At 36.4% G+C, this 23764-nt stretch overlaps 3 protein-coding genes across 7 annotated transcripts; 1 reads left to right on the top strand and 2 right to left on the bottom strand.

Annotated features, from left to right (window-relative positions):
• Positions 1-1927: 1927 nt before the first annotated feature.
• On the bottom strand, positions 1928-6952 carry LOC143473182 (secreted frizzled-related protein 2-like). Its single transcript, XM_076970058.1, has 5 exons — positions 6663-6952; positions 5550-5695; positions 4322-4501; positions 3751-3828; positions 1928-3067 (listed from the first exon to the last, which is right to left on the bottom strand). The coding sequence occupies exons 1-5, from the start codon at positions 6908-6910 to the stop codon at positions 2763-2765; spliced, it is 957 nt and encodes a 318-aa protein (XP_076826173.1). The 5' UTR covers positions 6911-6952; the 3' UTR covers positions 1928-2762.
• Positions 6953-11928: 4976 nt separating this feature from the next.
• Positions 11929-16521, top strand: LOC143444355 (ras-related GTP-binding protein C-like). 3 transcript variants are annotated; one of them, XM_076943566.1, is made up of 9 exons: positions 11929-12788; positions 13244-13438; positions 13569-13772; positions 13939-13995; positions 14076-14218; positions 14325-14439; positions 14529-14671; positions 14779-14921; positions 14997-16521. In XM_076943566.1, exons 2-9 carry the CDS (start codon positions 13271-13273, stop codon positions 15140-15142), a joined length of 1119 nt encoding a protein of 372 aa, XP_076799681.1. In that variant the 5' UTR covers positions 11929-12788; positions 13244-13270; the 3' UTR covers positions 15143-16521. The 3 variants fall into 3 exon arrangements, with proteins under 3 accessions (XP_076799681.1, XP_076799682.1, XP_076799680.1); XM_076943567.1 differs by having other exon boundaries at positions 11929-12897; XM_076943565.1 differs by having other exon boundaries at positions 11929-13438.
• A 108-nt stretch (positions 16522-16629) lies between these two features.
• On the bottom strand, positions 16630-23335 carry LOC143444338 (uncharacterized). Of its 3 annotated transcripts, none has more exons than XM_076943553.1 (12): positions 23097-23335; positions 20071-20206; positions 19758-19855; positions 19404-19649; positions 19212-19300; positions 18488-19032; positions 18207-18371; positions 17790-17985; positions 17606-17659; positions 17449-17519; positions 17263-17351; positions 16630-17148 (listed from the first exon to the last, which is right to left on the bottom strand). In XM_076943553.1, exons 1-12 carry the CDS (start codon positions 23169-23171, stop codon positions 17020-17022), a joined length of 1893 nt encoding a protein of 630 aa, XP_076799668.1. In that variant the 5' UTR covers positions 23172-23335; the 3' UTR covers positions 16630-17019. The 3 variants fall into 3 exon arrangements, with proteins under 3 accessions (XP_076799668.1, XP_076799652.1, XP_076799658.1); XM_076943537.1 differs by having other exon boundaries at positions 18207-18392; positions 23097-23334; XM_076943543.1 differs by lacking the exon at positions 23097-23335 and adding an exon at positions 22511-23079 and having other exon boundaries at positions 18207-18392.
• Between the last annotated feature and the right edge of the window lie 429 nt (positions 23336-23764).

Genomic DNA, 23764 nt, shown 5'->3' with positions numbered 1-23764 from the left:
TAATATTTTACAGTATGGCAATTGAGCGGTTTCCTACCATACATGAGTAAAATATAGATTTGAAGAAACCTTTTTTACTTATGAGGGTGTCTTTACTTATTTGACCTGTTGAATTATTTGACTCTATTGTTGCCTGTGGTTAGAATATTCTAAGGTTTTTTCGGCCGAAGTGTTTTAATATTACAACAGAACTAATTTACAATAAAAGGTTTTTATTATAGGTGTTTTCCACTTTCTCAATAATACGTTTAACCAAGAACATAGGCAATACTAACGCTTATAAAATGTCTATTTAATTGCAATCAAGGTGTATAATTTAGATAACTCATCTGTTGATTTTGGTGACTCACTCGGCTAACTCTGGTCGCTGGTAGAAATGTGAGGTTACATAACGTGTAAGCGATGGGAGTTAAAATGATCGACTTGAAAAACGCTGATAATCGTAGCAGGTGCAGCGAGCAAAACAATGTTTAGACAATGGGAGATACATAGGCCTATAACTAAAGTTGACATGTTGAGACATAGATAAACAATAATCAGTGTTAAGGTTAAGAAGCGGGCGTTTCAAATAACGACTTCTTATCACAATAGATACTGGAAAACAACCTGGGAACGAACTAAAAGGAGCGTTCACACAAAGTTACTCAGAGCAAGTTTCCAAATATCAATAGACAGTCGAAGTGTTTATCAAAACAAAATTCATGAACTTTAATCAGTCCTAGAAAACACTTTTGCAAGAAATGATGTATTAGATTGTATTAGAAAATACCACCCAGGCCGCTGCGGGTTCTCACTGAAAGTTTTTAAGCAGATTTTGGATCTGTTGATTGGTTTAACCTTGTCGAACGTGCGATAGAGTAAACTGGCGGCCAAGCTTAACTACCATAAAACCTTTCAAGAAATGTTTTTGCGCGGACCAATACAAAATGATCTCAATCGAACAAGAAGTCCTTGTCGCTATTAGTCACTATAGAGCAAATAAATACACGCCGATGCATAGTTATTATTATTACTATTAGTTAAAGATGATTTACAATGACTTGATTGTTAGTTAACTTTCCACTCTATATGCAACGTATAACTTTAAGTAACTTATGCCTAGGAATCATTAACTTATATGTGAAACCAGAAATATTATTTCTCTACATAAGCCCGCTGTGGTCAGTAGCTTAGCCAGGTGACGGTAAAGGGAGACATTTTTCCGCAAGCAAAAGCTATGAAAACGCTAAATTGAGTTTGGAATAAAAAGTAATGTTTACGAAAAGTGAAATGCTTTGGTGACAATGCAATCAAATCGATTAAGCATATAAGGTGTGAAAGGTTGTTTGAATACAAAACGAAGGTATATGCTGTCGCGGTGGTAATGATAGTGAATATTGTCGATTCTACAGGGCCAAGCTGTATATGGCATAATCCATATAGTTATAGGTTATAAAATGTAAAATTTTAAGGTTCAGTAGCTCTCGAAAGTTTTAGACATATACCCTCGATCTCCTTTGCTACTAAAGAGATATTTTTCGAAACTAAGATAATGATAATTGTTGAATGACAATGTTAATATTGAACAATATGTTAACACAAAACAATACGAAAGTAATTGTTTCTTAACATTCTTTCTCAGTGTATCATTCTTTCGTTTTTTTCTCAACTATTTTTCGTACCGTGAAAATTTGCCACCAAAATTAGCTTTTGATGTCCTTCGAGACAACAAACATTTTGGCTGAAACATGACCGCTTAATGACTCGCATATTCGATACCTGTAACACGCTTTTCTTGTAGTCTGTAGGAGGCTAACTTCGTTCCTGTTTATTTTCAATACTAACTTTGTTATAGTGCACTACAGTTCTAAGCTCATTAACAAATTTAGGGTACATCTTTGCTGTAAATCAATCAGGTTTTAGGTGACAACGTGCTCAGTTGCCAGTGATTACAGTGCAATCGCTTGTATAGCCTGCAAATCTCATTTATGTGAACACTATCATTGCTTCAATGTAACTGATATAAACTAATATTCTTCAATGTACACAACACGATGTTTATACAAAAGGTCACGGAAATGTGGATATAAAATGGAAAAAGTACTACAGCAATGTTTCGAAAAGTATAGTGTTTTGAAACACAACTTCATTCCAGAATGATATTCCTACATATTTAATCCGGTATGACCTGTGTAAGCCTAGTAAAACTAAAGTTAGGTTTGTTATTAAATGTATTTCAATCCAATTAAGGTTATTTTGTAGTGCCATTCTTCACCAAAAACACTTTTAATCAAAATATTTATAACAAAGTGATAAAAAACAAAACAGATATGTGAGTAACCAGCCGAATAGACTTTCGTGTTTCTATATATAATTTCAGCAAAGTTTTGTCAAGCTATAGCTTCTTACATTTGTTAGCAAATTTGCAGCAAGATGCATAAGCTTTAAAATTTGAGACGCCGAAATAGTATAAAACAATACGAAATGCAAACAATCACCAGAGAAAGAAACGCTTGAGGACTACGATATAAATATTATACTGTAATTGGCGAACGTATATACGTCACCAGACATTTCATTAAATATATGTTCATACAATCAATTAAAACAGTAGAGCACAAACGGTGAAATTTTGAACAAAAACAATAAAATCACATCGAGGAATTATTATGAAGAATCTGAGGTCGAGAATAGGCCTGAATAGTAAATTCTGGGCATTGTCACCCATACTAGCACACTGGCGTGTTATCCAATTTATATCGGCACAAAACAAATCATAAAAGTCATGAAACTACTCGACAGTTTGACTTTTTCATTTTCTTAACAATTCTTTTGTATTTTCTATTCCATCTGCTTATTGAGTGAAGCATTAAGCCCCGTTGCGTCTTCCAGCCGGTAACGAGGTAACGTGCCTTGCTGCTCTTGATCACGTTGCAAGTACAATGCAGTCCATCCTGCATCCACAAAGCATTCCTCTTCGATTTCCGCACGGATGATGGCCAGCGGATAATTTTCCGCGATCTTTTGTTTATTGTTATCTTGGTTCTCCCTTGATCAAATTCAAGTCTCTTCACTCGAACACGCATCACTTTAAAGCATAATAGATTGTGAAGTTCAGAAGAAAAAATGCTTTAGAAAAATAATTATAATAGGTTATTTGCCCTTGGTCCATTAAATGTCAAAGAAGATATTTAGTTCATTTTAAAGCAAGCGTAATTTGACAAAGATATTTGTGCGATATTGAGCGGAAATAAAGGTCAGATAGTTATGCTTGAACAGAGAGGACTTCAAAGTTTATGACAAACAATATAAATTGTATCTTATCATTGGCTGCGATAGCGGCGGCGTGAATCATAGCCCGAAAAATCCTTGTTTGGATATTTAGTTACGACCGCAGGGACCAATCAGGTCAAAGAAATTCGATGCCAGCTAAAAATATTTGCCGGCTAATTTGACGCAAAACGATCCAGTTCTTGACAATATCGTCTATACTTGGACGTTATGTGTGCATAGGTAACATCTGTGCCCACACGCGATGAGTCCCACATGGAAATGGGATTGGGAAATGGGGGTCACGTTTTGAAATAGTACGTGAAGAAAAGTTTTTAACTCCTTTTTACCACAATTTGGCCCCAGAATCTGGATTTAACATGTGTTCTATTGAATAATAGTTGCATAATTAATACAAGTGACGCTCGCATCAGTTTATAGTCCGATAAATAAAATTAAAAGTCAAATTAAGAATACACTAAGAACAATTTTTCAACTTACCAAAATCAAAAGAACAGAATTTTCTTTGAATTGATACAGCCACTTTCTTCTGCCGACAAGGAGGACAAGTTTTAGGTTCTGAAAAGATAAAGACTGTGAAGCTCGAGCTTGAACCCAATGAAACGCCTTTTGTATTTCCCCGCTAAGGTGAAACAAACTTAGAACAGACAATTTCTCATGCTTGCCAGGCGGCTAATTACCTGGATTGACAGCTAACTAGTTTAAGTTTGAAAAACCTCTTTTATTGTTCTTGCACGGAAGGAAAGGTTTCCTTTCCTTTGAAATAATTTACAAAACAAAACTGACGTCTGAAGGGAAGCACCTTCTCGTCAACAAACACAGATTTTAACCTTTAACCCGTTTTAAAACTCGTCCAGGCATAGCCGACTTAAGCCTCGACGGAGTGTTTTGGGTAAAACAAGGATTGAATAAAAAGATTGTTGTAAGCATGCCACCCAATTTGATTTTGAGAAGAACCTTTCAATTAAGATTAATTTGCTAGAAGGAGATAAGGAGAAGTATAAGGACGAATTCAGAAATTTTAGGCATTGTTATGAGAAAAAGCACTTACCAGGAGGTTCCGACGTAAGTACTCTCGGAGGAATGCAAAGCTGGTCTGAATCCGCGTCGGGAAACCTGGAACAGTCGAGCATTTCCGGCCAGGGATAGCTAAACTGCGCCATTACAGGCGTGCATGCGTCTCGGACTGCCTCACATAATGACCGACATGGCTGAATGGACTTCTCGTATCCTGGAAGATAAGAAGCCATTAGAAACGCTTATGAAGAAACATTAGGGACATTGCTTTCACTGACAAACAATTATGCGAGACGACCACTTCAAACGACGTTTTATCACCGTTGGCCGTACAGCTGCAAGGGCAGCGGCTTAACCATGAGCTGGGCCCACCAAACGAGCGTGTTGTTATTCAGAGCACACTTTGTTCTTGACGAAACGGGTCAAGCTACAGTCTTGGCGGAAACTCAGCCGCGAAAGGAATTATCACTTAAGAGACCAAGTATTTTTATTCTGCTTTCCTTTATTTCAGCGCTCAATCTAATGGAGTCGCGTGTGGCTGATGTCAGTAGCCCTTCAGCCATTAATAACCGTGGGGTTCAAGGTGGGTGTGCAAGGCATTTAAAAACACCGGTAACCCTACGACCGCAAAAAGCGTGCTGAAACCGTCCAAATATCAACACGTCTATTGAAAGTAACTCGATAAAGATGGGCAGCGTAAAGTTAGGAGAAAAATATGTTTTTTAACCAACGTAACGAAAACCGCAAAAAGCGAAACACCGGCTATATCTTTCGCTGATATATTTCAAAACAAGCCCTAACCCGTAAACTTTTAACTATATAGCCTACAATAGTGGATGTTCTGATCACGACTTAAAAACATGATGCCGTCATTCTATAGAAAAAGGCAAAATAACAAAACTTTTGAATGTTGCTTCTGACCAAGTTGTTTCCATCCAAGGGCGTGAATAAAATTGATTTTTCTTCCAAACTTTATTGACTTTATTACGTAGTGTTGCTAAGGGAATATTAGAATTTTAGAAGTAGACAAATTCAATTTTGTTATCGTCCGTTGAACTTTGACTCAACATTTTTGCTCATAAAAATTACCAACGGCGTTGGTAAAGAGATATCAACAAACGCAATTCATTCATTGGTCAAAGAATAAAGCTTCAACGCAGTAATCAACCAACAATAAAACTGAAATACATAGTATCTTACGTACAGAGGCTATACTTCAAGATTCCTTTAAGATACTATACTGATGTTTCGAACATTTTTACCTTTCATGCAAACGGGTGCGTAGAGTGAGCATAGAAACTTTTGGGTTTCTGGATGGCAGCCCTTTGACACGAGCGGCGGCCAAGGTTTGGCTTGCTGCAAAGTCTCTTTCATCGTTTCGTGACCGAGGAGATTTGGCAATCGCATTCTAAGCAATGACAGATTTATAGCGATTATCAGGTATAAGCATGCAAATACAACAATTTATTTTCGACTTGAAAACTGTCATTGTAAGAATCCCAGCAAACTCTATTTCATGTGACCAACAAAAACAAAAAAGATGCCAGAAAGTTTATCGAAGAAAAAATTTTCAATTATATTTAACGGTCGACCAACTACAGTAGACTATTGCTCAACACCTTTCGGCAAAAACGCGAATTTGGCCCTAAGTATGAAATAAGTGGTGGCAATTATGACGTCAAAATGCAAAAATAACGTAACTTGTATGACGCTGGTGTGAATCACCTATGAATAAAATGTTTTTTTCGGCAACAAGGAATAGATATAATTAAAGCGTACTTATTGTAAGTACTATGCACGAATATCTTGCATTAATTTAGCCTAACCTAACTTACAGTGTGGTGATATGTTGATGTACTATTACTATTGAAAGGAGATGCTTAGCTACGGCTCACTTAGCTCAGTCCTGGCTTTTGGCTAAGCCTATAGTCAGGTACAGGTAATTGCCGTAAAGACATTAATGCCTCACTGGTACATGTAGGTCCACTGTCACTTGTAACATTTCTGTGCTGACAACAAACATGGAAACACCTGCAAAGTTGTTTTCCATCCAAAAGGCTTAGCCACCACTAAACGTCGTTATGTAGATTTTACATTGTTACGTTGTAATTGTAGTAATCTTTGTTTTAATAAGCAGTAAATTTTACAATGCATATTTTGCGATAACTGCTTCACCACTAAATATATTTAAAAAATTCTTTCTCTGGTAGGCTCTATCTACTGACAACTCTTCTTCGATCAAAGATCAATTTGTTTTTGGATTCACTCCTCATTTTAACGAAATTACGAAAAAACAGCATTAAATTTTCAAATTTGTGAGGAAACTAAAAGTTTCTTGAAAATTTGGATCACTTGTATACAGTTTATCCTGTTACCTGTGGTATTCCATTCCATAGCAAAGTCCGAACTCACTCGGAATTGTTTTGCACTGCGATTGATCAGAAGGAGAAGGATCGAGAATTGGAAAATTGAAAATGCGGGTAGGCGGTGAGACAATTTCCCGCTGAATTTTTTCAGTTTGACCGATGTTTTGAACTTGTCTCTCTACGGTAGGAAAGAAATTGCCGGAGGCTTGGCAGCAGACCACATAAGAGAAAGAAATTAAAACAAAACTTAAATGCATATTACTCCTTAGCTATACAAGCACTAAATGTAAAGAAAGGCACAATTAGCAGGCAAAAATTATTTATATCTAACCCTGGCAAATAGCAATCTAATACAAATATCTTTGCTGAAAATTAATATACTGTAAAATGAGCAACTTTTCATGAAAAAGGTGCGCAATGGTTTGTGCTTCAGCATCGCGAGTGACACTTTAACACCAACTTCAGTAAAAGGAATATCATCAAAACTATCATTCTACTGATTCTCAACCTCGGTAGCGCTCACAAATTTTTGCTGGCCGTCTTCTGGGTGGTATTGATAAAACTTGGATTGAGCACTTTATGGTTTCTTTTGTTTACGCAGGAGTTAACCTTACACACTTGCATTTCATTTGTCACTCTAAAATTGACAACAAGACTGATTAAGCCCATACACATTGTGGAGGTCCACGTTTCCCTTCAGCAGGTTTATTTTCTACTGTCAAACCATTCCAAAAACGCTCTCTCCCTTAAAATGCTGTTCCTTGGGCTGACTGATGTTTTTGTGAGCGTTTGATGGCTTATTTCCACTGGTATTCAGAAGTCAAATTTTACATAAAGCGCTTTTTCTCTTCGACATAAAAAGCGTTGAAAAGTTCTATCCGGTTCTCACTTGTCAAAAACTTTCCTCAATTTATTCACATTTCGCCGAGCGTAACCGTACCTTGCGTATCATAGGAAATCCCTTGTTCAATCTGCAATTAATTCACCCTCTTCTCTGACAAGCTTCGGCGATCGTATTGAATTTTTTAAGTATACAATTGCGACAAGCCAAACTATGCAGCGGTTTTTAGTCAGAAGTTTTCCCAGGCCCCTTCTAGTCGTTTTCGGAAGCAGAACCTATTAATTTGAGGCTTATGTCAGCCTACAGTATAAAGACCACAATAACAAAAACGGTTATTATTAACCCAAAAAATTTGAAACTAGCATTTCAGAGACGCCCCTTTGCAAACGATACCAGCCAAGGCATTCATAAACAATTAAATACGTCGAAAGGTTCACGCTGGTAAGATAGTTAGTTTTACCTCAAAAGGTTTAAACAAGTTTTAATCCGAATATCGCGACCCATCGCATTAACCTGTGATGTAACAATGGGGTATTGTTTCGTGAGAGTCATGGTTCACGTGCACCGCTGTTACGCCTAAACTGACTTAAAAAGTTCAGCTTCGTCAATATAAGTGGCTGCGGGCCGAAAAACGACAACGGTGAACTCACAAAAAGCCAGTCCCAAGAAACAGATAATGTTTACCTAAGTCCACTTGAAAAAAGTGCGCTGAAAATTGTCCTAATCAAGGCACGCGAATGAAATGTATGAAGCCAATAAGGTAGATGGATGATTATTTGACAAACCTGCTCCCGATTTTAGTTGCTTGTTTGCGCAGCCTCGTGAAATGCAGCCATGCGTGACGCCGCCTCGTGCCCAATGAAAACGAAAGTCATGATGTTTATGACACTACTAAATCGACGTGAAAGCCTTCAAAGATTAATCGAAGGCAAATATAATCAGACGCAGCACTAATCTGTGTTTTTACGCCACTTCAAATTTTTCTTTAGGTAGCGCCAATAACTTTACCCCCTCGAACTCTGTTGCCGCTTAAACCGCCATTATGTCGTCATAAAGCATACGACTTCGCAATGACTATACGATGCCTATTGTCATGCGATTTTGTTTGCCGAAAACGGACGACACACGCAATTCTGTTGTCTTTCTTGGTGATTGACAAACTTGAGAAAACTGACCACCAGCTATCAATTACGACCCCTGAGCTCAGCTGAATTAAATTTTCAAATTGCGGGGTTTTTATAGCCTTGACGTATATAACTGCTTTCAAATTAATATCCTGCTGGCCAATGGTCATGTAACCTGTATCAATGAAAAATTTGCGCTGTTTACGATAAAGTTATCAAAGCATAAGGTATGTTCGCTTGTAATGGATGCTTCAAAAATTACAGTGACAACCAAAACATCAAATCCTACATTAAATGCCTGAAAAATGTATGTCGTGCCATATAAAACAATTAAATATAACATGCTTCTAATTCCGCTATTGCTTCCGTACAGACAGACAGAAATGAATGTTGAAGACGAAGAGTCTCTGTGTCGTAGGCCTACATCAAATGAAATAAGCAAACAGATATTGTGTTTCCATGTTCATTTTAGATCTTTTGATGGCAAGCTCGAGTAACAGAAAAAATTCCTAAGACGGTTTCGTACAACATTTGTCTTTGATCTCTCCGCTCCATTTGGATGTGATGGTTATGAAAGCAAAATTGACAAAAAATTAAAGTTAATAAATGGTAGGCATGCTTATTGTCTGCTGATAAACGAGTTATGACAAATTGTGTTTATCCGTGAATAGCATGGTCGTCCGTCGATCAATCCCCGATAATATATTTCATTCATTCTCAAGCTCTGGTTGACGTTGGCTCAGCTCTGCTTGGCTAACGTTGCAAACATCAAAAACCTCTTTTCTGTCGTTGTGGACTGATAAATTTAAAGTAATGACAGCTAAAACGTGTGATCAAACGCTTCGGTTTGTTTGCTTATAGGAGGAAGGCAAAGAGGCTCAAGCTTCGAACGAGATTAGACGGTGACTACAAACGAGCTGCAACATTCTAAACTGGAATATTTCCTGGGCAGTTTGAGCGAATTCGTTGCAAAAAGTGATGAAGTGTTGATATTGAACTAATACCAATGTCTTTTCAATGTTTTGATAGACTTCTTATATTTCTTAAATTTTGCATCATATTTTACTTTGCATTACGTCATGGAAAAGCTGTTATCAGCTTCATGCTATCAGCTGCCCAATTAATAATACCTCACTTGTTATCAGGGTGTTATGTTTGTCGAAAACAAAAGTAAACCATTATGGAGTTAACAAACATCAAAACGTGGTTAGTAAGGTCATGCCTTCTCGCATACGTAGCATAAAAGCGGCCTTCAAAAAGCCTAAAGCCTCTTTGTTAGTATGAGAGCTTTATTCCATCAAACATTTGGAAAATTGTTTGCTGCCGAAAGAAAAATTTCAACATCTCATCCTCAGTCATCGACCTATCAGCAAAAAACATCAACAGTTTTGATCGTCCAGATGGCAAATAGCTTTATCACAGCTGAATAGTAACAGACGCACCCGCAGCGCTAGTCTTTTAATACTTAATTTAACCTTCTCCCCTCCACTTGGAGAGATATATGGTATATAGTATATACCATCAAAGTCGGCTTTCGTTTGAATTCCGGTTTATTCGTCTCACTTCATAAGCTCACGAACGGCGAACCTAAACCAGGGCAACGATCGATTAGCATTCAATTATATGAATAAACACAGTTTTTGAAAAAGAAATACAAACTCATATAAATCTTTGAAGGGTTTTCAGGGTATTTTGCGTATTTCCTCAATAACAGATTTATAGATACATTGTTGACGTATAGTTGGTTTGTATATGGTTAGTTTGATAATTTACGTGAGGTTCCTTGTTCGTTTGTTGTCGCTGCTGGCGTTATTACGTCAAAACTATAACCATACAGTTGCGTAGCCTCTTGTTGTTTACTGCTGGCTTTAAAGGCCAAAAGGATTTACTCTGCCAAAAATGATTGGCAATTGTGCCGAAACTGTTCAGATCCATTTTATACCGTCAGCGATGTTGCAAACGAGAACATATTTTTACCTATGCGGTACATTTGCTTCGGTTACAGCTTACAGGATACAGAGTTGACTTGAATCCATTTCTAGGAAATGCTTAAAATACTTGATTCGAGTCAATATTTGAAAAGATTCGACGAAACGAGATAGGAGCCGCAAAGTAAAGCAGATTTTCAAACGTTTTCTGTTGACATGAAACGGAATTTTAGCTTTCTGCATGGCTTAGCATCACTTATCAATTGGCTTGACTTGACTGAAGTCTTATTTGCCAAATGACTCCAATTAACTTGAGTTTTAAACGGTAAATAACTTGACTTGGGACTCGAGTTTGCCACTTGGTGCCGACTCTGAACAAGAAACACATAAATATTCTGGGTGTAGGATATCATTTACGTCATCATAAGATCGACACATGTAGTCTATATCGCAATAAACATCTACACTCTAAAAAATCTTTTAAACGATTTGAGAGCAGAAGACACAAAAGGAAAAGTATTACAATCTTCTCCACATCGCTCTACGTTAATGCTCCTGAACATCTTCGTAAATGTTATCCGCAAAGTGTTCAACACTTTTCTTGCAAGACAAATGTTTGCCACTTTTTGCTCAAAGCAGCACGAAATTGTGAGCTTGTTTTCTTTTCTGCCCTTCGTGTAGCTTCAAAATTCTCACATTTTCTCAGAGGAAATACTTCGGCTCTAAGCATGTTCAAGTCTTCCTTGCAAAGTTTCTTGCTAACACGGAATTTTTTTGCACGGTGCCGTTCTCTTAAACTTTTCATTCTTTCTCCATATTCTCAATTATCTCTTGCCCTCTTCTAGCTCTTTAACTTAAGAGCCAACTCTTGCAACTTGCATCCAATATTGATCTCGATGATTTGATTTGCAATTTGCATTATTCATTCGCTAACTTGGTGCCGTAATCTTTGATGACAGTTCCAGTCCAAGTTACGTTCCATTCTCGCTCAAAAACATAAACAAGATCTTCTGTTCTTCGCCTTTAAGTTTCAAGTCATGTGCAGAGATCAGTTTTAGGTTTAGATTTCAAGTACCTCTGTTAATTTTGCAGTGAAGTCACATTATTGAGTTTTTATTCTTAGGTAGGTTTTTTAGTTCAAGTTCAATTATTGACGCCTTCAATGCAACGTAACAAGCAGATCGCAAACAAAGATTAATTTTGCAAACTCGAGTTTTGTAATGGTTTGACCGCCACGGAGTTAGCTTGATGTTGTGCTCTAGCGGTACGTGGAAAAAATATTTCACCCGCTTGGTGACAGGCACAAAACAAAAGTTTTGGTCATATGACTGATGACGTCACGAATTGCACACAAACTTGCCTGTTCTTGCAGATGTATTGGGGTTTGGTGTTGCTACTGTTACTGTACATTGGCATGAGAGATTTAATTATCGTCGAGATCGCCAGTTTGTTGGTTTATTCGTGCTCGAGGCTTGAACTTAATGATCTATTACAGACGCTTATGCATGTGTTGTTTGTGTTTTGTGCTGTGCATTAGTATTCCAGCATTACCAGAAAACGCAGTTTGACGATAGGCTGCCACTATTTCAGCAGAAAAATATCGTGCGTTCGCAGCTGCTTATCACAGTTTCTTGTTAACCTAATTTAAATGTTACAACATAGTAAAGCAAACTTAACCTAAATCTACCTTCTAATCTAAATTAGACTCCAATAACGCTTTAAATACGGTAGCCACAAACAACTTTTTGCATATAGTCCTATAGGCCTACCCATTCTCTTAACCTAATCGCCTATTCGTTACAGCAAACTGCGTGACCTACATACGGGGAAATAGTCATTTCGTTAACGATAATGTAGGCCAGGCGGGGTGAGGCAGCTATAGGTCATGCTTTTCTACTCCTACATTGCATGTTGCTACTTGTTTGAACGAATTTGTACAGACTAGGTTAGGTAAGATGTTTGTGTGACCGTGGCACAGTCCAAGATGTGACATAAGAAGGTTTATTCTCGTAGTTTTATTACTTAGATACCGGTTTACCTGTAGATTAGCTGAACATAGAACAAACAATTTTGCACTTCTGCACTTAGCAAGACATTTTGAATATTTTCTACTTCTGAACTCCCATACTGCTATATGTGGATACCCAGCATTTGGGCTCAGCAGCATAACTTATAAGAGCCCCAAGTTCTGGTCAAGTGACTTCTTCCAAACGACTCGAATTGACGACTTGTGTATTAAACGGTAATTGATTGTGACTCGAAGTTGATGACATTGTTACGACTCTGGTAAATGCTAATAGTAACTCTGGAGTCTGTTCGTGGCAGTGTTTCATTGCACTTGTGAAGGCAAGGTAGCACATTTTTATTTTGTATGAAATGATTTACTTGGTGTGAAATGATGATCTTTGTCACTGGACTCCGGGAAGTCCTTGAACGACTTAAACTCAGGGATGGTATTTCATCGCTTGAACTTTGGTGCTAGCCTTAGTGCAAGTTTGGATTGTCAATGATCTTTTATTTGTTTTTTTTATTTTTTGAATGGGCTAACCTAAACATGTTTTGAATGGTAAAAAATAAATGATTTTATGTCTTCAATCTTGCGTATAGTTCTAATTTACATATTTTTTAAATAAAGGAATGTTCAAATTAGTAAATATGAAATATATTCTAACTATAAAGGATTTTTTTAATGTACAGAATCATAAGCAAAAATCTTCTAAACAAATGGAATCTCATGAAGGCTTTGGGGTTTCTGTTGGGTCTATGCCAAAGGCTGCTTTCAGCTATCATGGAGAAGATGATGACCAGATTGCAACAGTTTTATCAAGTGATGTAAAACCAAGGATATTATTAATGGGATTGCGACGAAGTGGTAAATCGTCTATACAAAAGGTAAGTTAAATTTTTTGTGTATAATAGAAATATGTGATTTCGAAAGTTTCTTAAGTTATGTAACCTACTTGTTACGGGAAAATAGAATGATTTAAACGCAAATGTCAAAATACTTTTTTACACATTCCAGGTTGTTTTTCACAAGATGTCGCCAAATGAGACTCTCTTTTTAGAAAGTACAGCTAAAATATTCAAAGATGATGTCTCGAATAACTCATTTATAAACTTCCAAATATGGGATATTCCAGGGCAAGTGGATTTTCTTGACACAAACTTTGATCTAGACATGATATTCGGGGGAACGGGGGCACTAATATTTGTTGTTGATGCTCAGGTTTGAAACTATTACATTTGTATTGTGGTAGTCATCTGTACGTTTTGTGAATATCATGCAAACGTAACTTTTGACACCATTAAGTGTAAGAATTTATTGAAAAATGGAACATGATCTAATAATATGATCTAATTTTCTATGAATGGATTTTGATTTATTTTTTCAGGATGAATACATTGATGCGCTAACCTGTCTTCATCAAACTGTGTCAAAAGCATATAGGGTAAGTGACATGCACCACAAGATTTATTATAAAACCTGCATTATTCAGGGTTTTCTGCAATAATAAAGTTTTTTGAACAGGTGAATCCTCAAATTCGTTTTGAAATCTTTATCCATAAAGTAGATGGTTTATCAGATGATCACAAAATTGAAACTCAACGTGATATTTCACAAAGAGCAAATGAGGAGCTACATGAGGCAGGACTTACTGACTTACATTTAAGGTTGTATAGTTAGACATTTTTACCATCTTGATCATGGGATGAGGTTCATAGATAAATTACGAAATTGTTCAGTACACTTTGGTTGTATGCTACTATTGTTTTACAGCTTCTACCTTACATCTATCTATGACCATTCAATATTTGAAGCGTTTAGCAAAGTGGTGCAGAAACTTATTCCACAACTGTCTACACTTGAAAATTTACTGAGCAGTTATGTCCAGGTATTTTGTAAGCTTTGGGATGCAGAACACAACTATATATATAAATGTGAGCTTAAGTGAGTCTTTATTCAAATTGCTTACGCTAACAGAATTCTATGGTGGAGAAAGCCTTCCTTTTTGATGTTGTTAGCAAAATTTATATTGCCACTGATGGGTCAGCAGTGGACATGCAATCATATGAACTCTGTTGTGAGATGATTGATGTTATGATCGACATGACATGCATATACGGGTAACTATAATATTTTTGTTAACTCGTATAAAATAATTCATTGATCATTCCAACGATAGTTTTCTTGTTAACGCTTGAAGGATGTTTAAATATGCTCATTTTTCCAGAGATGATGAATCCGAATGTGCTTGTGAGCAGGACTCCACTTGCATTATAAGACTTAACAATTCCAGTATACTTTATTTGAGAGAGATTACCAGATTTCTTGTACTTGTTTGCATTTTACGTGACGAAGCCTTCACTAAAAGAGGTCAATTAAAATTCACTTTGTCCGTTTTGTATGAATTTTGGAATCTTTTGCAAATAATTTTTGTGTATGTTTCAGGTATCATTGATTACAACATACTTTGCTTACAAAAAGCAATTCACAGTGTATTTGACGTCCGCACAAAACTGAACAAGCCAAATGGAGTTTTACCAGTGGAAGGAATGAATAGTATTGGTCATCTTGCCAATTCGACAAACGCATAGCATTCTTGTTTACCAACTTGAATGGACAAAGGTGCACTTAGCAGATTTTGCTGACCAGGGACTTAGCAAATAGAACACAAAGTCTTGTGCAAAAAATGATTCTCTGTCACATCACTGTTAAACAACAGGGTGAGCATGCATTGGCATGGCTTAGATCAGTCAAGTGACTAGTCTATATTTTTGTTGCCCATGAACATTGGCCATATACTATAGCAACATTTTAAAGATATTTTGCTGTTGTTCTTTTGACCATATGATTATTGTCTGTGGAATGCCTTTTACATCATATGTTGTTTTGTATCTCAATATAGCTAAGAAGCTTGTCAAAAGGAGTGTTTTTTCTGTCACACTCATTTTAACAGGCTATTTATTTCCTTTTGTCATGCAAGGCGCATTGTGTTTGTCTTTACAAAATTGACTAGTTGGTGTTCATACCTTTTTAGCGTTGAGCACCAAGCCATAAAATTTTGTTTCTTTATTTAAAATGAAGTAAAACAAATTTTGATCATTTTATGCAACACTTAGGAATATTATACTGACCAGGGAATCATTTACTCTTGATAAGTGCAGTAAACCATTGCACATCATGCATACTCGATTCAAAAGGCTTATGATATGAGTAAACCAATACAAACGTTTACAGTTACACATTAATCACCATTCTATCTGTAGCCAAGAATTAACATTCAACAAATGGATACAGATGTTACATACTTACAGAACATACAGCAAATGTTATTATGTCAAGCCTTTGCCCTCAATTTTTGGCAGGACCAATTCCCAAATAACAATAAACCAATTACATTATTTCCACCTACAAGCATTGTATATATTTGAAATATCCTGTTGTAGTCTAAATTATCAATACCAGAAAGTGATTTTTGAGAAAGTGTAACAGATGTGCCATGTGATTCAGGTCATAGTTGCGCCTAAATTCTGATTTTAATTCACCATTAAGTTAGACGTACGTGGCAGCAATATATTAGAGCTTTGGGAAACAAGAGGATATTCTCTCATAAAGTAAACTTTTCCGAAAGCATGTATTAACCAGTGTAAATTGGATACAACCATGAAGAAAAGTGACCTATTTCATGCAAAGCATTGTGCGACATAAGCTAACTTTCATGAAGTTACTGGTATTAATTTAAAAAGGCTTATTCTCAAGTCTGCAAATCACAAGTGTAGGTAAAATACCCCATGGTTGTGGTACAACACTGTAGAAACATTTACAAAAATACTTCATATGGCAACAAAAACACTCCATGATGAACACAAGTGATGACGTCAAACTCTGATATTTTAACTTTTTGCATTTGGAAAGTTTACTGTTTTAACATCTTGAATAAACCTGTACCATGAATAAAACTATTTTATGGAAATTAGCGTGAAATTCTTTGCTTTGAACTGATTAACTACCAAAATATCAAAAGTTTACCAGTAAAATTCCAACTGACACTGTTACGAAAAGAAAAAATTAGTGGTTTCACTTTCAGAGCTTAAAGTTAATTATTTTATTCAGAGAACAGTAGTAGGTAAAAAGTAAATCCACTCGTGCAGTTTAGCCTGAAGAAAATAAGAATAAAACTCAATAAAGTTCCATTTACTAAAAACCTTGAAAACGATTTGTCTGATTTTGCTGCATAGCTTGTTGTTCCTTCAGCAAGAGGTAGCAAGTGCAACTTAACTGACCAGAAAAGAATAAATAGCAGATGACAACAATAAAATTTCAAAGTTTTAAAAGCAAAACGATTCAATAAACTGCATAATTTTTAAAAGGTAAGAATTTCAGCTTATATATTGCTGGGAGAAAAAGCACAAATCTACTCCCAATATTAGTCAAGATCTGTTTTCATTAAGGAAGACACTAAAATCCTTTATCAAATTTTATGTGACTTTAATGGGCTTTCAAACAATATTTCACCAGAACGTTTTTGAGAAAACTTTTGCTTGCGACGACCATCGCTTGCTGAAGAACTTGCTATCTGTGGTGGTGATGGTGATGATGACTATGGGACAATGATTGCAACAAAACAATGTGATGAAATTAAATTACAAATGTTTCCTGGAGACAATGTCTGTTAAGCAAAAAATATTATGGGTACTTTCTCACTCAAGTCTACCTTGGTATTGCTAGATTTCTTTTTAAGAATATTGACCCTGGATAAAATTTCCTTGCTTCGTAGCTCTTCATCAGGTTTGGGAACAATAGCTGCAAAATAGGTTAAAACAGAATGCTGTGAGCAGAAAAGTATAAAAGTATTCTGACTAACACCACATAATCAACAAAAATATTATGTTTATCATACTTTCCATTTGTCTCCATCTTGCATCAACAACATCATGAGGTGACACCAATCGCAATAGTGGACTTTGTGATCTATAAACAGGAAATGTTGCTAGCACATAGCCACATTGATTACGATACACAGCACACTTATAAAAAGCAGACAAACTTTGGCATACCTTTTCTCATCCTTGACTTCTGGTGGCTGGCTTAGCATGTGCATTGGAGATATGCTAAGAATTAAGATAAAAGTTTTGTTATGTTAAAAAAGTGGAATTCAACTCAAATGGAATTTACACAACTTCGCACTAAACTATCACGATGACTGAACCAACTCAACAAAATAGTTGAGAAAAAAATGACCATTTCACTGGCTGGAAGTCACTGCTGTTAGATCTGTTGGGAGGATCAAGAGGTTGCAAGGCTGAGAAACGAGATCCGCTTAATAAAAAAGTCCGGCTTGGTGCTGAACTGGGCCGACAAAACAAATCATGTTCTTCAGCACTCAGTTGGGACATTGTAATGCGCGAGCCTCCAGCATCAATTGTTGTTTTCATTGCTGTATGTTATGGGAGTACAAATGGGTGTTTTGTTAACGTTAAAATTAAATTTTATCTTTTAATTTTTTTTCCAAATCAGCACCAGATAAAACTATTTAATTTCTATTTGACCTTTAAATCTGGCGAAAGCTCAGTTTCATTTCGCTGTATACACAAAAAACATTGACTTGCTGTGACCAGTAATGTTTATGGATACACTGTATGAATTTGGTTTGTTCACCTGGAGAAAGTACACCCATGTCTTTATTTTGCTGACTGTTACAGCCCTGCACAGATCTGTTTCCTGTATTTGAAGTACTTTCGGATGTTGATCTCCTAATAGCATCATAGGTTAACTGTAGATCTGTCAACTCCATTGACATGTCAGTACCAAAATCACATGCATCTTCAATAGAAAAGAAATTACCTGGAATACATGTAAGGTTAGAATAATTTGAAACAAAATGCATATTAGACAAGCAAGAATAATGGATTAAAATATTTCATATTAGAATGTCTCACGATGAAAAATTTCAGAGTTATGTGTTTCAGTTGTATCATCAAACTGCAGCTTTCGGCTAAACGAAGACTTTGCAAAACTCGATGGAACTGGCTGTACAAGTGGAGTAGAATGAGATTCTTTAAATGTTTCCTCAATAATGCTACCCATTTCTATATTTGAAGATGTTTTTGATGTGTCATCTTCGGTATCCAAAAGAACATCGTTTGATGCAACTAAAGACTCGCATTGTGTAATTGCTGAAAGTGAATTTAATTTTTCTGAAGGTGTTGAGTAATGCATAGACGCTTCAAATGATTCAGCAACTATGTCCTTTTTAGGCTCATGCAACATTGCTGACAAAATGGGATTGACAGTTTGTACCATAAACTGGTTGCCTGCATTTTCTTTGTATTTTTTCATTTTCATTGCTTTTAAGGTTTTTATTTCAGTTTCAAGTTGTTCACTGTACGCATCATTTCGTTGTAGCGCTTTCTGAAGTTGCACTACTTGCTTTTCTGATGCTTCTAGTCTTGCTTCCAACGTGGCCACTGTGAGGCGTCCAAACCTAAAACAAACAGAAGCCAACATATATTGCTACACAAAACTAAACTACCCAATTCACTATTCAGAGATTAAAGTTTCTTATCCCTTACATCATACAAGACAATTCCAGTTGTCTACCTGATGCTGTATCCACTATCAACGTGATAAGTATATATCAATAACGAAATTACTATATCGTACTTCATTGGTGATCTGGTGGTTACTTCTTCACGAACTATTAGGATCTCTCGTCTAAGGTCATCATTGCGCTTTAAAAGCATTTCATTTACCTGGCAATTATGAAATTGTAATTTTAGGATTCTCACATAGTTTGAAAAAACACTGGAACAATAATGTGATGTGCACTGCAACCAAAACTTGCAAAAAATGTACCTCTTTCAAATCGGCTATTTCTTTTTTTGCCTTTTTGTAGTTTTTTGAAACTTCTTTCGTTTTCCTTGACAAATCTTTGACATCTTCTTCACAGGGAGCAACAATACTTATATTTTCATGACTTGTCAATACAGATGGACATGTCTCTCCACCTGCATGTGAAGCCTTTTTCTTAAGTTGTTCCTTCAAATTGTGGTTCTCTTTTGAAAGTTTCTCAACATTATTTTCCAACTGCAATATCTCATCCTGTATTAATTGACAGTAGATTGAATAAGTATGAGGAAACATATAGTTTAATAGTAATCAATTACATAAAACCTACAGGGTGATATAAGCTATCTTAAAAGCAAAAACCTCATATTCTTTCAGGACTAATTCATAACGAGCCCTTCTTAGTTGTCTTGACATTGAACGCTGATTAGCTGTATTGCCATCATTTTGCAGTGTACCACCTGTGAAAATCGTCCATAACCACACAACATATTATCACACATAGCCACCAGTCTGGAATACACCAAAATCTGCACAACCCGGATTTGAAGGGTTACAGTTTTTGATTTTTATACGAACTCTAAAAAGTCTGTACTTGTCACAAATTTAGTATACAGCATTTTTAAAATACTCAACAAAGCAACACTACTTGCGGTTGAAATAACCAGCGACTGACCAATTATTTTCTTGACAGGACTCTGTAGAGTAATTTCAACCCTACAAGAAGGGCATTGGCTGTTTTTATCTAGCCAGACATTCATACAAGAGCTGCAGAAAGCATGTTGGTTGGAGCATGTAACTGGTTCTTTTACCTGCAAAACAAAGCACGGTGATAATAAAGTAAATGTTTTTTTTAATCAAGTACCATTTATAATTAATTGTCTAAAATCTGTGAAGTACAAACAAGTTCACATGGATAAATTTCTGCTTGTATTTTTAATTTTACATAATTTTGCCCGGCCCAAATTTGAAAGTGATAACCAGTCTTGTTGTTGGCTCAGCAGCCGAATGATTAGAGTGCAGGGCTCAATTTAATTCAACCCATGTTTGATACCCAGTGATGCTACCAGTGATATGTCCTTGGTCAATGCAGTAATGTTTGCTTCTGTTCAGTGGGCTTGGTCAATAAGGGAAACGGTGACACCTGAACGCACGAAACTTGTCAATCTGAACGCCAAACTTTTTCATTTTCATGCCAGTTTATAATAAACAAACAAGGTAAATTAGGTCGTTTGGGCGCCAATTTATGATAAATTAACTAAGAATGGAAACTTCAGTGCACACTGTCTATCACTGGACAACAGCAAAATTATTCCTCAAATGAAAATAAACTGCCTAGACTAACTTTGGGACGCTGATTCCAAATCTGAAATCAGAATTGGTCTATCACGTCAGGTTTTCAAGATATGAAAATTCACGAAATTCGGATTTTGCATTGATTGGCACTATATTATAAGGTTCTACAGTACAAGGTATTGTGCAATTTTCTTTCCCAGCGAATTGTTGGTCATATTATGTCACAATGCATGTTATGTAAGATTAATATTGACATTATTTTGTAAATGCAATGTTCTATCTTTTCACAATTAATGCATTCTTGAATGTTCTTGGCCATGACTATAGAGGGGGGGGGGGGGTAAAATCGAAGACTCTGTGTGTTTTTGCACTGATGTTGATTCACTCATGTATGAGCTTGGCCACCAACACATTAGCACTGAGTGGAGACTGTTCATTGATTCTAGCAAAGCTAGTTTGAAAGCTGTCCTACTGCACAATGGGAATGAAAAGCCTTCTGTCCCTATTGCTGATGCTGTCGATTTGAAGGAGACGTACGAGTCTATGGAAACCATCCTACGGGTCATTAACTACCGGGCTTATAACTGGTACATATGTGGAGACCTTAAAGTTGTGTCACTTTTGCTCGGATTGCAGTTGGGTTACACCAAGCATATGTGCTTTCTCTGTTTGTGGGACAGTCGAGACGATGCAAACCACTATGACACAACTGAATGGCCAATGAGAACGGACTACATTGTTGGAAGATATAATGTTAAGTGCCAACCCCTAATTGATCCGAGCAAAGTGTACTTGCCACCACTTCACATTAAACTGGGCCTGATCAAACAATTTGTGAAGGCAATGGATTTCAATGGAGATGGATTCCTGCATATAAAAGAAAAATTTGGTGCAATACTAAGTGATGCTAAACTGAGAGCTGGAATATTTGTTGGCCCCCAAATACGTGATTTGATCCGTGACCCAGTATTTCCATTCAAGCTTAATTCAATTGAATTAAAAGCCTGGAATGCATTTGTACAGATTGTACAAAATTTTCTTGGGAAGTACAGGGCAGAAAATTACTCGGAACTAGTGGACAATTTGCTGGAATCATACCGCGAAATGGGCTGCAGAATGTCGGTTAAACTGCATTTTCTTCATTCACACTTGGAATTTTTCCCGCCAAACCTGGGTGATGTGAGCGACGAGCATGGGGAAAGATTTCACCAAGACATCTCTGTGATGGAATCGCGGTATAGAGGTCGATTTAACCCAAACATGATGGGGGACTACTGCTGGTTTCTTCAGCGTGAAACTGACACTGAACATACTCGAAAGAGCAAGTGTATAAAGCACTTTTGAGGGAATATAATGTTATTTTTGTCTGATTTAATTATCCTGGGTTGTGTTAAATTGTGCAGTATGATAATGCTGTTATTTTCAATAGAAATTACTGGGTTGATTACATGTAATGTTTTGTTCCGCTCAGCCAAAATTAGCCAAAATCACAGTTATGGGTTGTCGTGAGCATATATCATATCTCAAAAACGTGACGTGTTAGAAAAAATCTAAGACCAGATTTGGATTCAGCATTGCAAAATTAGTCTAGGTAAACTTGAAATGAGCGAGGAATAAAAAATAAGTTCTAAATTGTTGTCCAGTGTAATGAACTTCAGCTTTGCACCAACAATTTGGTGAACAGCACCTATATAACTTGACTTAGACCACCACACCACTCTTTTGACAAACATTGATAACAAGCATTAATTATTATTATAATGCTAATACAGTGCCACATTGCTGAGATTTTTTAAGGTGTGTTAAATATGAATGCCTACCTTCTTGCTTGATACAAAAACATATGATAACTGGTATAATAATAAAGACCAGGTTTGTAATAAAGGCATTCTTTTCTGACTCGAGTCATTCTGAATTGTAACTCGAATCAATGTAAGTTGTAACTCAAGTCAAATGAGTTTAAACTTTGACTATCGAGTCATGTCCAGTCAATGTATTTAACTTTAAAACAATTCTAAGGTCATAACATGTGTTGCATTGAATTGGTTAGTATAACGACAACGTTATGGCTGTCAAAAATTAATCTGGTTAATATTTTTTACAGAGTTGAAATTATTCAGAAATATATGTTTTTGCTACAGTAAGTTGTATATCTTGCCATCACTACCGTCATAACATGACTCGACTCATTTTGAACTTTGACTCGAGTCAAGTCAAATCATAAAATTATGTAACTTGAGTAATTACAACACTGATATAAACTTTATCTTTGACATAATATTGACTCTATCTTTTACGATACAATCGATTTCAAGATATGTTGAAACTCGCGTTTAAAGCATAGTAATGATACTTTTTATTTTATAAATTAGCGCATTTCACATAAAATTCTTATATAAAAACTACCTTTCCTAGGCATATTTGGCACAAAATTGGAAGAGTGAAAGTCACCGACGTTTGCATCGTTTTCGCGCCAGACATCTCAAACTATCCTTGTTCACGATGCAATGACGTCAAATTGTTCACCAAGGATCTGGTAAAATGGGTAAAGACGCAATCTAGGTCTAGGTCTACCTAGGTCGACCTATATGTTCATAATCCCGCACATGGTTGGCGCAAAGGAACATTTCCCATATTTTGTAATTTTTTGCGTAATTACAAAGTTTATTATATCAGATACATTACAGTAAATGTCGGCCAAGAGGCGGAGCGGTTAGAGCAGAGAGACTCCGTGAAAACGCTTTGATACTCATTAATTGCTCATCAGCGGCGCTTCCATAGCAATGCCATTGAGCAAGACATGAATGACGCTTCCGTTCAATGGTTCTGGTGGACAGCACCAAATTCAGACAGTAGGCTACTATTTAAAAAGGAAAATGAAATAAAAATATACAGCAAAAAGACTTTCGGCCCTACGTTTTTATTTCATGGTTTGTCCATCGATAATCGCACGAAGACAACCTTGCGCAAAAAGTATCCAAAACCTTGGAATTAACGACAAGGTTGTGACCAGAGGTGGGCAGTCGGTACTTTGAAAATACCGACAGTAACAGTACCGGTACTTGGTTAAAAAT

The sequence above is a fragment of the Clavelina lepadiformis genome, chromosome 1, assembly GCF_947623445.1.
Source record: "Clavelina lepadiformis chromosome 1, kaClaLepa1.1, whole genome shotgun sequence".
NCBI classification, from domain to species: domain Eukaryota; kingdom Metazoa; phylum Chordata; class Ascidiacea; order Aplousobranchia; family Clavelinidae; genus Clavelina; species Clavelina lepadiformis.
This window is presented reverse-complemented; position numbering and strand designations above follow the sequence as displayed.

Coding starts and splice junctions, on each gene's coding strand:
- LOC143444355 (XM_076943565.1), top strand. CDS start 13,184: ATGTTCAAATTAGTAAATATGAAATATATTCTAACTATAAAGGATTTT. Junction 14,219..14,324: donor CTTACTGACTTACATTTAAG/GTTGTATAGTTA, acceptor ATTGTTTTACAG/CTTCTACCTTACATCTATCT. Junction 14,922..14,996: donor CGAAGCCTTCACTAAAAGAG/GTCAATTAAAAT, acceptor TGTATGTTTCAG/GTATCATTGATTACAACATA.
- LOC143444338 (XM_076943537.1), bottom strand. CDS start 23,171: ATGTCTGGCGCGAAAACGATGCAAACGTCGGTGACTTTCACTCTTCCA. Junction 17,520..17,605: donor GAAGTCAAGGATGAGAAAAG/GTATGCCAAAGT, acceptor TCCTGTTTATAG/ATCACAAAGTCCACTATTGC. Junction 17,149..17,262: donor AGAAATCTAGCAATACCAAG/GTAGACTTGAGT, acceptor ATTGTCCCATAG/TCATCATCACCATCACCACC.
- LOC143473182 (XM_076970058.1), bottom strand. CDS start 6,910: ATGCATTTAAGTTTTGTTTTAATTTCTTTCTCTTATGTGGTCTGCTGC. Junction 5,696..6,662: donor TATGGAATGGAATACCACAG/GTAACAGGATAA, acceptor GTCATTGCTTAG/AATGCGATTGCCAAATCTCC. Junction 3,829..4,321: donor ACTTACGTCGGAACCTCCTG/GTAAGTGCTTTT, acceptor TTATCTTTTCAG/AACCTAAAACTTGTCCTCCT.